The 12,626-nt window shown below is 48.2% G+C and overlaps 1 protein-coding gene across 3 annotated transcripts; it reads left to right on the top strand.

Annotated features, from left to right (window-relative positions):
• Positions 1–6,786: 6,786 nt before the first annotated feature.
• FOXD1 (forkhead box D1) lies at positions 6,787–11,699 on the top strand. Of its 3 annotated transcripts, XR_002915167.2 has the most exons (3): positions 6,787–9,518; positions 11,279–11,353; positions 11,454–11,699. XR_002915167.2 is itself a non-coding variant. In XM_054555624.1 (2 exons), exon 1 carries the CDS (start codon positions 8,078–8,080, stop codon positions 9,485–9,487), a length of 1,410 nt encoding a protein of 469 aa, XP_054411599.1. In that variant the 5' UTR covers positions 6,787–8,077; the 3' UTR covers positions 9,488–9,518; positions 11,454–11,699. The 3 variants fall into 3 exon arrangements, 2 of the variants coding, with proteins under 2 accessions (XP_054411599.1, XP_024103530.2); XM_054555624.1 differs by lacking the exon at positions 11,279–11,353; XM_024247762.2 differs by having other exon boundaries at positions 11,279–11,699.
• The last annotated feature ends 927 nt before the right edge of the window (positions 11,700–12,626 follow it).

Below are 12,626 nucleotides of genomic sequence, written 5' to 3'. Positions count from 1 at the left end.
AATGAAAGAGGAGCTTTCAAATTTTTTATTGTAACCCACACTAAGAAATTATTTTACTTATTTTTAATTATTACTTTTTGTACAGATGGGGTCCTCTTATGTTGCCCAGGCTGGTCTCGAACTTCTGGGCTCAAGCAAACCAAGAAATCATTTTACATAGAAACTCAGTATACATACACACGCATAAAAATATAAAAATAAAAATAACTGAAATAAAGTTTTCACAAACTATTCTTAGCATTATTATGTGCTGTGCAGTGATGTTTTCTATCCTAATCCATCCCATTCTGTTCTGTTCTATTTTCTTTCAGTTGTGGTCAAAATACACTAAATTGATTTCATGAGCCAGAATTTTGTCTTTTCCTGCTGCTTTTGGAAGAGCTCCTCAAACTCTTCAAATGCAGTCCATTCTTCAGTTCTATCTATTGTGCTTCATATTTGTTTTTTAAAAATTAAATTGTTGTGGCTCCAGATGAGGGTTTTTTTTTTTAACAAAAAGAAATTTAAAAAATTGTTGTGGGTACATAGTAGGTGTATATATTTATGGGATATATGAGATGTTTTGATATAGGCAGGCAATGCATAATAATCCCATCATGGGGAATGAGGTATCCATCCCTTCAAGCTTTTATCTTTTGTGCTACTAACAATTCAATTATGCTCTTCTAGTTATTTTAAAAATGTACAATTAATTATTATTGACAACAGTCACACTGTTGTGCTACATTCTGCTATGTATTCCATCTATTTGCCCTTTATTTTATTACTTTCTTCATATTTAATGTTTCCACTAGGTTTAAAACAATTATTTCTTTCTCTTGCTTAATGTTACTAATAAGTCCCCTCCCTCTTTGATATATGTATTATGCTTGCTTTAAATTCTTGATGTCTATTCCTATAATCATGCTTCAAATGACATGAACTGTTCCATCTGTAGTCTTTCTTTTACACTAATTGTGCTCCTCACAGCTGTCTCAACTCAGCACTTTGGAAATTGCTCAGGCTGAAAAATTTGGAAAACATAGAAAAATACAATACAAATAACAAAATAAAAACTACCCATAATTTCACCCAGAGTTAACCAATTGACATTTTATTGTATTTTCTTCCAGTCTTTTGCATGTTTAGTACATTAAATTATTGAGAAAATACTGTATGTAATTTTCTCTCTGAACCTTTCTCTTAACTTTAAGATTTTCTCAAGTTATTAAAACTGTTCATGGACCTTGCTTTAGTGATTGCAAAATATTCCATCATGAGAATAATATATTTAATCCTGAGCATTTAGAATGTTTCTATTTTTTTTTTTTTTTTTGCTTCTTAATTGAACATAAATATTTGCTCATATTTCTGGTTATTTCCATAAAATAGAATCTTAGAATGAAAGGATTCAAGGGAATGGACACTAAGATACAAGCTCTGTTTTGCCAAATTGTTTGCTGAAAGGTTTGTACAACTTTACAGTTCCACAGGCAGTGTGTAATTGAGTTCCTACCATCATGTTCATCATCCTCATGTAGTTTGCTAATTTGATAGAGCTTTCTCTTTCCTATTTTGCATGTCTCTGAAGAGAAGGGATCATTCATTATTTGTATTTACTTTTCTGTAAATTTTGGGTTCAGGCCATTACCAGTTTTTTCTGCTCTGGAAGGCTAGCCAACCAAAGCTTTCTAGCAAAGGTGCTCACACGTGCCTCTAGTGGAAGCTATTGAGAATGCCTTCTTGCAAAGGGGTGTATGTACTTGACTGCAACCTATGACTTGCAGCCTGGTGTCAGATGGTGGTATCAGGTGAAGTGCCACACTGAGTGTAGGCAATGAGGTTTCAGTGTGTTTGCATATGCGTAACAGAGAGGTGATAGTTCAGTCTCAGTTTAAGCCTGGACATCACGCAATAGTGTGTGTGTGCGTGTGTGTAACAGAAAAGGTTGGTCACCAAATACATTTTAAATACACACACAAAATTACAACTTATGACGAGGCTTTCTCATGGCCTCATAAGCATACTTTTCATTTTCAGTGTGACTTGTAGACAGTTGCATCCCTAGAGTTACTTTAGAGAGCCCTGTCCTTCCCAAGCAGAGAGATTTGTCTGCACAGCCAGCCTCTGGGTGAACTACAAATGCAAAATAAATAAATGCCTTCTTCTAGAACAGCAATATTATTTTTCAATTCTTCTTATAACTAAAAATACTAAGTCTATTTCCAGGAAATTATTAGACAATGTGAACAAATACCAGAAGTTTATAGAGCTGCAAAGATGTACTCTGGAGAGTCTGGTGTTGAAGGTAGACCCCAACAAGAGGAGCCCTCTCTGGAATGGAAATATGTGTATTTTTCAGTTAAATTCATGATAAAAAATACTTTTTGAGCTTTTGTCTTTGGGATACAAAATCTAAACATGTGCCACTACAAACCACTGAGATGTGGAGCTAAATAAGTCTGTGTGTGGGTGTGTGTCAGGATGGGAGGACCAGTCCAGGTTAACAATGTAAAGAAAATTCCTGAGTCCATGTAAATAATTTTGGCATTATAAAACACAGATTAGGACTTTTGCTGACATTCGGAATTCTTGAGGATTTCTGAGCCCTGCTCAGGCCATGAAATGCTTGTTAAAGGAATTATCGTGCAAGCACAAGCTGCCTAGTGGGACCTAGAGGCCACTAAAATATCTTCTTCACAAAGGAATCTCATCTCCCAACCACACCCTCTATAAAAGACCCACCACTGGAACCTTGATTAAGGCGGTATCAAGAGGATGCCCAGGTTAAAATGTACCCACTCTTGGGAAAGGCACCAAACACCGTCAGCCAGTAGCAGCTTACCTCAGACTTATTGTCAGACCAAGTAAGAGCTGGCCTGAAGAAGCAGGGTGGGGGTGGAAAGAGCCCGGCCCATGGAGTCCTGCCTTGGGAGAGGCTGCTGACCTGGAACAGGAGGACAGAAGGCTCTGCTCTGTCATGGCTGCCTCCATGAGGCTTAGCAGCAACACCCAGAATCTGTCTCCTCAGCCATCACATGGAGATACCCACTTCACCCGCTGTTGAAATTAGCTTGGCGCATGGGAACCAGCATAAGTGGCAGGTAATGTTACGCCACAGGAGAATGCTGAAGTGGAGTTCCCTAGACGGCCAGAGAAAAATTGTAGATCATTTTGGGGCTCCCAAGGATCAGGACAGATAAGGAGGGGACTAAGGGTGTAAAAGCATGGGGTGGGAGTAGGGATGATCACAAATTTGTCCAGAACTAATTCTGGAGGAGTCTCGACTTACGCCTTTTTACTGAAGGTGATGTTCAGAGTCTGAACCTGAAAGTCTCAAAATTGTGAACAAGTTGACGTTTCAAATCCAGAAGGGCGAGTCCCCCTTATGTTGTTCTGTCAGCAGAAACCGTCCCCCCTCACTTCCCCAATGTGTATGCTCTGTTAGGACAACGGGCTTCCTTTGAGGGCTTCTGGGGTGAAAAAGATATAGGAAAATGAATATATCAAACATTTTATCAGTGTCTACTGCATGCAGAGTAGACAAAGAGTTATGTGAGTGGAGGTTCAAAAACTAACAGAAAAAGAGAAGCACCCAAATGTCCACCAATGGATGGATGGATAAACAAAATGTGGCATATACATTCAATGGAACATTATTCAGCCGTAAAAAGAAGATATTCTGATACATGCTTCCATAAGGACGACCCTTAAAGACATCATGCTAAGAGAAATAAGTCAGACACAATGGACAAATGTGATTATGATTCCACTCAGATGATGTACCTAGAGTAGATAAATTCATAGAGACAGGAAGTAGAATAGTAGTTGCCAGGGGCTGGTGAAAGGTTGGGGGGAGTAGAAAGATGGTTGGGGAAATGGGGAGTTACTTTTGAATGCGTACAAAATTTCAGTTTCGGATGATGGAAAAGTTCTGGAAATGGATAGCGGTAATAGTTGCACAACAATGTTAATGTACTTAGTGCCTCTAAACTATACACTTAAGATGATTAAAATGGTAAATTATGTATATTTTACAACCTTACTCGCCCCTCCCCCTACTACCCTAGTAAACAATAAACAACTCAGAGCCCAGATTTTGGCCCCCACACGCTTGATTTTAACAGGAATGGAAATGCCTGTAGCCCCAGGAAGGACAGCGAAGGCTAAATGGGCCCTGGGGCAGCGACTCCCGGCATCCCTCCCTTTCGCGGGGGCGTCAGGAGGACCTCATCATGGGGCAGAATACCTACCTGGCTACCCCACGGGACGGAGCACCCTCAGGCCAGGGACTCGCGTTTTCTTCTGTCTCTTTTCAGGGCTCACAGTGACAGATACAAACAGTATCTCAATACAGCCTTCTAGAATGACTCTTCAAAGGAGGGTTGAGGCGCCAGGGGAACCGCTGGGGTTGAAAACACGTTCATGTTCTCGTTCATGGGTAAAATCCTGGGATGCACAAGGAATAGCCTAGGTTCCTGCCCCGTGAGTCTGAGCCGCCAGGTCTCTGCCAGCCCTCATCCGCCGAAGGAGGTCCCTGGGCCTGGGGCGCTCATGATCAGGGGCAAAGGACAAAGGGCGGAGGCAGAGAGCCTCCCGAGGGTCGCGCAGCCTCTCCGGCTCTCACCTAGCGTAATCCACGTGACCCCCGCGCGGGGGCTCCTGGAGGGCCCAAACCGCTCGTGGGGGGAAAAAGCCTCAGCCTGCAGTCCAAGGACCTGCTTCCACTACCGCCCAGTCCCGGCCCCCCGCAGCCAGTGGGAGGGACGCCCGGGAGCCGGCTGCCCACTCTCGAGAAACGCAGGCTGCTGGGCGAGTTCCCGGCGCGGGCCGAACTCCCAGGGAGTTGCCGGCCCGGGCGCGAGGGCCCGCAGGTCGTCGCACCACCGCCAGGGGGCAACTCTGCCCTACGCAGGCACCACCTGGACCCGCTCCCCGCCACTTTCCGCGTCCACGCGAGCGGGTTGCGCGGGACTGGGGTCTTCGCGTCGCTTCCCCGGCTCGCCGCTGGGAAAGGTTTTGGTCCCTTGTACCAGCTTGGGGGCGGGGAGCCGGGGGAGAGTTACCAGCTGGGGCCGAAAGCCGGGAGCGCTGTAGAGAGGGAGGCCCGGGGTGGGGGACGACGGGGGAGACAAGGGGGTCGCGCAAGACGTGAATCTCTTGGGTTTCCGCGCTCGGGGAATTTCGCGACTGCGGAGCTAAAGGTTGCATACAAACATGTAGCTTAACTAAGCAAACAAAACAAGTGGTCACATCCACATGTGGGGCTTCAGTAAAGCTCGCCTAAATCTTAGTGACACTTCTCCGTCTCTGCAGCGGTCCCTCTGGGCTGATCTTCCACTCTGACCTTCAGTAAGTCCTAAAACTTTCCCCAGAGTGGCCAGGAGATAATTCGCCACATTCTGCAAACGTTTCCAGGGAAGAGCCTCTTAACCCTTTGGGGGAAGAACTTGCAGACAAAGTTACAAACGAACGCCGTCTGTCTCCCGCGCCATGAACGGAATGATGGCTGTAACCGGTCATCTAAAGTAATTAATGGTCTGCGAACAAATTCTTCCTCTCTGTTTCATCTTTGAATAACTTTGCCACACACCAACCCTCAGAGCTGCGAAAGTCATGGTGTTTATTTAGATATCGACTGAGTACTTATAAAACTTAAACTTTCCAATGTAAAAGTGAACTCCTTGGTAAGGACTCCTGGCTGCATCAACAAAGCAATGTGATGCCTGATTAATAGTGCTGATTAATGTTGGCTCAGGTTAATGCTCAGCCTATTACAGTAATTAAATTGTTCACCCATATATCAAACAAGAGTTAATGAAAAATAATTTATTTAGAACGTCGAGGCTTTCTCATAGATTGTTCAAAGACCTATGATAGCCTTTATGGGTCATTTGTAAGAGTAACTGGTGGTAGCAGTCCTCAGCAACAAAAACTCGATTTTAATAGAGGTCTTTAGATGGGGAAACAGTTTATTTTTGAGGCTCTGTGATTGACAGCGGTAGTAATGACACGTTTCAAAATGTGAAAAGTACTTGGTCGATAAAATGATATACACAAGGGCAGCTGATGGCTGTTCCTACAGAACGCCATTGAATTTTGATTCTTAGTTCTTGTCAAGGGGTCATTTTAATCAGAAAGTTCAACTTTTGGGACAAGCTCCCCTCTTTGAAATAGAAGCATTTTAGGAAATGCACAAACAAGTGAACGGGAATTCAACAAACTATTAGGATTTTTCCACTAGCCAAAATAGCTCGTTTGAGTTGGTGATAAAGATAGGTATATTTAAAAGAGCATCATATCTAAATTATTTCCACTATCTTGTCACCTGAAAAGAAAACTGAATTGAGCGGAACTTGAATCTCATAGAAAAAATTTTCATCTCACCAGAAAGTATTAACAATATTTAAGGATTTTCCAAAAACACATTTTTAAAAAGTTTATCTTAAAGTCATCTATCATTATAGTTTCTATTAATAAGCCTCAGTAGAAATATGTATATGTAATTTAAGTATTTTGAGATCACTATGAAAAGTGCTGACTAGAATGTTCCTCCTACTGAGAACTATATAGCCCCATTATGAACGAACTGTTTTTTTTTTTGTTTTTTTTTTTTGAGGCGGAGTTTCGCTCTTGTTGCCCAGGCTGGAGTGCAGTGGCACGATCTCGGCTCACTGCAACCTCCGCATCCCGGGTCCAAGCGATTCTCCTGCCTCGGCCTCCCGAGTAGCTGGGATTACAGGCGCCGCCTACTAATTTTTTTCTATTTTTAGTAGAGACGGAGTTTCACCACGTTGGCCAGGCTGGTCGAACTTTTTAGTAGTTTCTAGGTGCAATTTTTGTGCGTGTATTTGGGTTTTCACTAAAATTTTCTATTTCTTCTCCGAATTCAATTATTACGTTCTTTATTCCTATGACATTTGTCAGATCGTCTCATTAGAGTGGCCTAGTTTAACTGTATTTGGGTTTTCACTAAAATTTTCTATTTCTTCTCCGAATTCAATTATTACGTTCTTTATTCCTATGACATTTGTCAGATCGTCTCATTAGAGTGGCCTAGTTTAACTATCAAGTCTCTAGGGCATTCAATTATAGAGAAGTGAGTAAAACGCCAGTCTCACAGCATTTTTATTAACAGATGGCGGAAAACAAACGTCTTTGGAGTAAAACCGGAGAATGGGTTAAAGGGTCAATAAACAATTATTATCGTGCTTAAATTGGGGGGCTTCGCATCAGATCCAATGGGGGGCCGCTCGCCCGATCTGGAGGTGCTGGACACCCCCAACCGACCCCAGAGCGTCCCTCAGGGGCCACCTCAGAGGATGGGGTGGTTATCCCCCGGCTGGACGGCTCCTACAGGCTGTCGAGGGGTCAAACCAGAGTGTCGCGGGTGTGCTTCTGAGGTTAGGGTGGAGGACTAATTGAGGAGGCCGGGAAGTCTAACTCGTGCAGCGGCCCTCGGTGCAGACCGCCGTGTAATTCGGGCATCAGCCCCTTTGGCATAGTGAGGTCCCCTCTCCTCCCCACTCTTCTCAGCTGCTGCCTCCCTCCTACGGGTAAATTTTCTCTCCCGAGCAGGGCTGATTTCCTAGGCTTTCTTTCCTTCCCTCGGCAGCGCTCTGACGTGCACACCATGTGACAGGCCCCCTTCTGCTATAAGCCGAGGAAGGTCCGCCCTCTCCTGGACTCAGCCCTGGCCTCGCCGAGCTCTGTTCCTAGACTCTCACCCGTCCCGCACGTTCCTGGGCTCCTGGCGTTCTGATTCGCCCGCCCGGGCCCCGCCACCCCCTCCTCAACCGACGGGGCAAAAGCTGCTCCGAGAGGAGAAGGTCAAGTCCTCCGCCCGGGCCGGGCGCGAGCGGAGGCCAGGGACCGCAGCATCCGCGCGGCTACCGCGGCGGCGCAGGAGTTACAAAGTCGGCGCGCGAGACTCCGTCGCCACCCGGCAGCCCCGGCGCAGCTCCGGCAGCCGCAGTCGCAGCGCCCCCAGCGTGGCGCCCCCCGGCCGGGCCTGCCGCCCGGGACCCGGGCTGGGGCGCACAGGGAGCCCGGAGCCCGGCGTCCCCATGCGCCGCCCCGCCGCCGCCGCGCCACAGCTATGACCCTGAGCACTGAGATGTCCGATGCCTCTGGCCTCGCCGAGGAAACAGACATCGACGTGGTGGGGGAGGGCGAGGACGAAGAAGACGAGGAAGAGGAGGACGACGACGAGGGCGGCGGTGGCGGGCCCCGGCTGGCTGTCCCCGCGCAGCGGCGGCGGCGGCGCTCGTACGCCGGGGAGGACGAGCTGGAGGACCTGGAGGAGGAGGAGGACGACGATGACATCCTGCTGGCCCCGCCTGCTGGGGGCTCCCCGGCGCCCCCGGGCCCGGCCCCGGCGTCTGGGGCAGGAGCCGGTGGGGGCGGCGGCGGCGGCGGCGCGGGCGGCGGCGGCAGCGGCGGCGGCGGGAGCGCGGGTAGCGGCGCCAAGAACCCGCTGGTGAAGCCGCCCTACTCGTATATCGCGCTCATCACTATGGCCATCCTGCAGAGCCCCAAGAAGCGGCTGACGCTAAGCGAGATCTGTGAGTTCATCAGCGGCCGCTTCCCCTACTACCGGGAGAAGTTCCCCGCCTGGCAGAACAGCATCCGCCACAACCTCTCGCTCAACGACTGCTTCGTCAAGATCCCCCGCGAGCCCGGCAACCCGGGCAAGGGCAACTACTGGACGCTGGACCCGGAGTCTGCCGACATGTTCGACAACGGCAGCTTCCTGCGCCGGAGGAAGCGCTTCAAGCGGCAGCCGCTGCTCCCACCCAACGCCGCGACCGCCGAGTCTCTGCTGCTGCGCGGCGCGGGAACCGCAGGGGGCGCGGGCGACCCGGCAGCAGCTGCCGCGCTCTTCCCGCCCGCGCCCCCGCCGCCCCCGCATGCCTACGGCTACGGCCCCTACGGCTGCGGCTACGGCCTGCAGCTGCCGCCCTACGCGCCGCCCTCGGCCCTCTTCGCCGCCGCAGCGGCAGCCGCCGCCGCCGCCGCCTTCCACCCGCACTCGCCCCCGCCCCCCCCGCCACCGCACGGCGCGGCCGCCGAGCTGGCCCGGACAGCCTTCGGCTACCGGCCGCACCCGCTCGGCGCCGCCCTGCCCGGCCCCCTGCCGGCCTCCGCGGCCAAGGCGGGCGGCCCAGGCGCCTCAGCGCTGGCGCGCTCGCCCTTCTCCATCGAGAGCATCATCGGGGGCAGCTTGGGCCCGGCCGCCGCTGCCGCCGCCGCCGCGCAGGCCGCCGCCGCCGCTCAGGCCTCGCCCTCGCCCTCGCCGGTGGCGGCGCCGCCCGCTCCCGGATCCAGCGGAGGAGGCTGCGCGGCGCAGGCGGCCGTGGGCCCGGCGGCCGCGCTCACCCGATCCCTCGTGGCCGCCGCGGCCGCCGCCGCTTCCTCAGTCTCCTCGTCCGCCGCACTAGGGACTCTGCACCAAGGGACTGCCCTGTCCAGTGTCGAGAACTTTACTGCTAGGATTTCCAATTGTTAATAACGCTGTGTTAGCGCGCTCGAGGAAGAAGGTAGGAATCCCGGCTCCTTTTCTCGTCTTGGTGGTTCGGTGTTTTGTTTGCTCTTCCAGGCGCGGCCCCTCTCGACCTCGCGCGCCCATTTTCGCCGCTGCGAATTCTCGGACGAAACTGTCAACAGCCCGGGCGCGCTTTTTGGCTCTGCGGGTCCCTCTATTTATGCAAAGCCGACCTATGCTACAGCCCCCCACCCCTGACCTGGGGTAGGGAGGGAGAGGGTGCCGGGGAAGGGAGTCCGCCCTGTCCCGGCACTAGAGGCTCTCTTGACGTTTGGCAGATGAAAAACAACTAAGCCTTTTTGAGGTGTAGAGATTCTCAGGTCCAGGCGTTAAAAAATAATGTTCAAAAGAATAATACAAAAATAGTAAAGGTCTTGAAGAATGCCAGCGAAGCAATTCTTTTTTATTTGAGGACACTTGTCTGGTGTACTTTTTCATGAAAAGGAAAAAAATGGTTAACATGTTTACACAAGAAAAAAAGTCAAAATTATCATTTATTTCAACCTGTGTTTTGTATCATAACAGACGTTCGGAATTTTTTTGTACTTACTGCGTATTCTTTACAAGGAGTATTGTAAATTTTACTGGCAATTATTATTGTACTATTCTAAATGTAAGATTTTTACACTTTTTCAGAAATAAAAATGCTTAATTTTCAAAGAAAATTCACCCAAATGATTGGCTTCAGTTGTCCCCTTCTTAGTTTTTCTTTTCTACTGAAAAATAGTTTCTATGTGGGGTAAGTACGAACTCAATATAGAACAGACAAATATTTTCAGAGAGAATTTAACAACAGCATCATGCCATGATTTTTCATTTGAACTTACTAAGTGAAAACCATGGTAGGAGATCAGAAATTATTTTTAAATGACTACAAATAAAATGTTACTTTGGTATACATTTTCAGATCTGACTTTATGCCATTTTAAAGCGCATTGAAGTTTGTTAAAATTAAAGCCACAGGTACCCAAAGATAATTTTATAGGAACTTTGCATTTCATTTTTGAGCTTCCTTCCTCATTTAATTTCCACTCAGTTCACGACAATATTATATCTGCAGAAACTCTCAACATAATATGTTGTAATGGAAGTGAAACAAAGAGGCAGTCTAGTTTTAAAATTCTAATAGGAAAAATTAGTAGAGATCATAATCAGTTAAGGAGCTTTAAAGCCGTGAATAAGGACATATTTGCTTATATGAAATAAATCATATTTAAAAGTACCAGTATTTACAGCTACTACGTTGCAGATGGAAGGAATGTGAGTAATTGTATAAAGAGGTTTTTCTCTTAAAAGGCCAATTTATTGAAATTCTGGCTTAAGTGAATAATTTAGGGTATTTAAGATAAACCTTCAACTTTGGGATGCTTTGAAGAATAAAAAATGAAAATGTATCAGGTGTTCATTGAACTAATTTATTGAATTTAGGTGATTTAGGTTTATCTTTTTCAATTTTTAATGTCTTTTAATTATTACATGAAATTTCTAGTTCTTTGAAAAAAAGTGAGACACTAGTTTTGGTTACTACAATGTTGTGCGCTCCAAATAAAACCTAGGCATATGTAAAACATAATTTAAATGTCTAACATTAGTGTTTGCAGCAGAGATTAAATCTGTTTATTCAATTTCTTTAAAATGTCTGGACAGGTATATATCTGAAGATTCGCAGATTTAACTTACCAAGTTAATGAAATCTGCATTATAGGGTCAATATGTTGCAATGATACTCATTCATGACTCCCTGTCTCTTTTTAGGGAGAAAACGGACTCTCACGGGCTCAAATGAAGTTCTTCCCCGTCCCCCCAACCCTTGTTAAATGTTTGAAGGAGGTTAGACCCTCTCACTCTCAAACTTAGCACTAAATCTATAGATACAAATTGAAATACTGTTAGACCAAAGTCTTATATACAAAAGTTACTTTTACTCTAGCCCGGCTAAGAGAGAGGAGTCATTGAACCCGAGAACGTCCGGACTCCACGCGCCGCCCCGGGTGGAGAGGGGTTGGCAGGCGGAATCCAAACGGCACAGACACTGCTGGCGCGCCTGGTAGCCTTCTGTAACGCACGCATCTGAAATTTAGATCTGAAAATAATTACGAGGAGAGACAGCCAAGAACAAAACCGTGTGTATTTTTAATTTTTGCGCGATGCGTGGATGTCCTGAAATCGGGGAATTCTGGTTAATCTTGTCTCTCGTTCATATTCCCACGTCTTCAAAAGTGCCAGGACCGGTCCCACCTCCAGGGGTGTCAGTGCATTTAAGAGAATGGCAAGAAGGCATAGGGCGATCCAGGCCTCTCTCCGGGTCCCGGGGTTGGGATCCCGCTTCATGGAGACCGCAAGCCTGTTTTTAAACAGGTGGAGAGCAGCGTGAGCCCAGAGCTAAAGGAACGCGTAAACCCAAGCCGCCTCGATTCCGAGTTTTGCGTCCTGCCGCTCAGCTCCCCACCCTCTGCGTTTGGGGTTCCGTTCTTGGCCTTGCAGACCCTGCGGGCCTGCTCCTGGGAGGATGAGACTGGGGGAAGCAGGGCCGCGGGGCGGGTGAGGTATGAGCTGCGAGAGGTGTGGGCCGCGGGGCAGGCGAGGGACGAGTGGGCCGTGGACCCTGGATGGGCGAGCCAGGAGCGCGGGGCGCGCCCCGTCAGGCCGTGCAGGCGAGCAGGTGCTGGAACAAAGGCCGCGGGGCCGCCAGGCTACCGCGGCCTTTGATGGGCAAGGACGTCTCCTCCTGGGGCTCCTCATTCGCATGCAAATCCAGCGCTGGTCCCCTTTTCTTTGTAGGCAAACAGAAGGATGTTTGTGTGTTTGTAGGAACGAAGCCTGCTTGAACAAGCCTTCCTCAATAGGCTGGGTCTCGAAAAATAAACCAGTTGGACAAACATTGGCCACCAGCTCTCCTCCTCCCAACTACAAAGTGTGGATTTGCTACAACTCATTAACCCGACGCTTTTCTCCCCTTCTCCTTGTTTCTCTGCTCATCAAACGCCCCCGTAGAGCCTCGAGACAAATGACCGAAGCTCAGTTGGGAGGGAATTGCAGTTAATAGGGAGAGGGATATATTGGGGCTAATGGTTCAGGCAGCTCCCGGAGAAGGACCACACAA

Source organism: Pongo abelii, chromosome 4, assembly GCF_028885655.2.
Source record: "Pongo abelii isolate AG06213 chromosome 4, NHGRI_mPonAbe1-v2.0_pri, whole genome shotgun sequence".
NCBI lineage: Eukaryota > Metazoa > Chordata > Mammalia > Primates > Hominidae > Pongo > Pongo abelii.
Note: the sequence above shows the minus strand (reverse complement) of the source record. Positions and strands in the feature narration are given on the sequence as shown.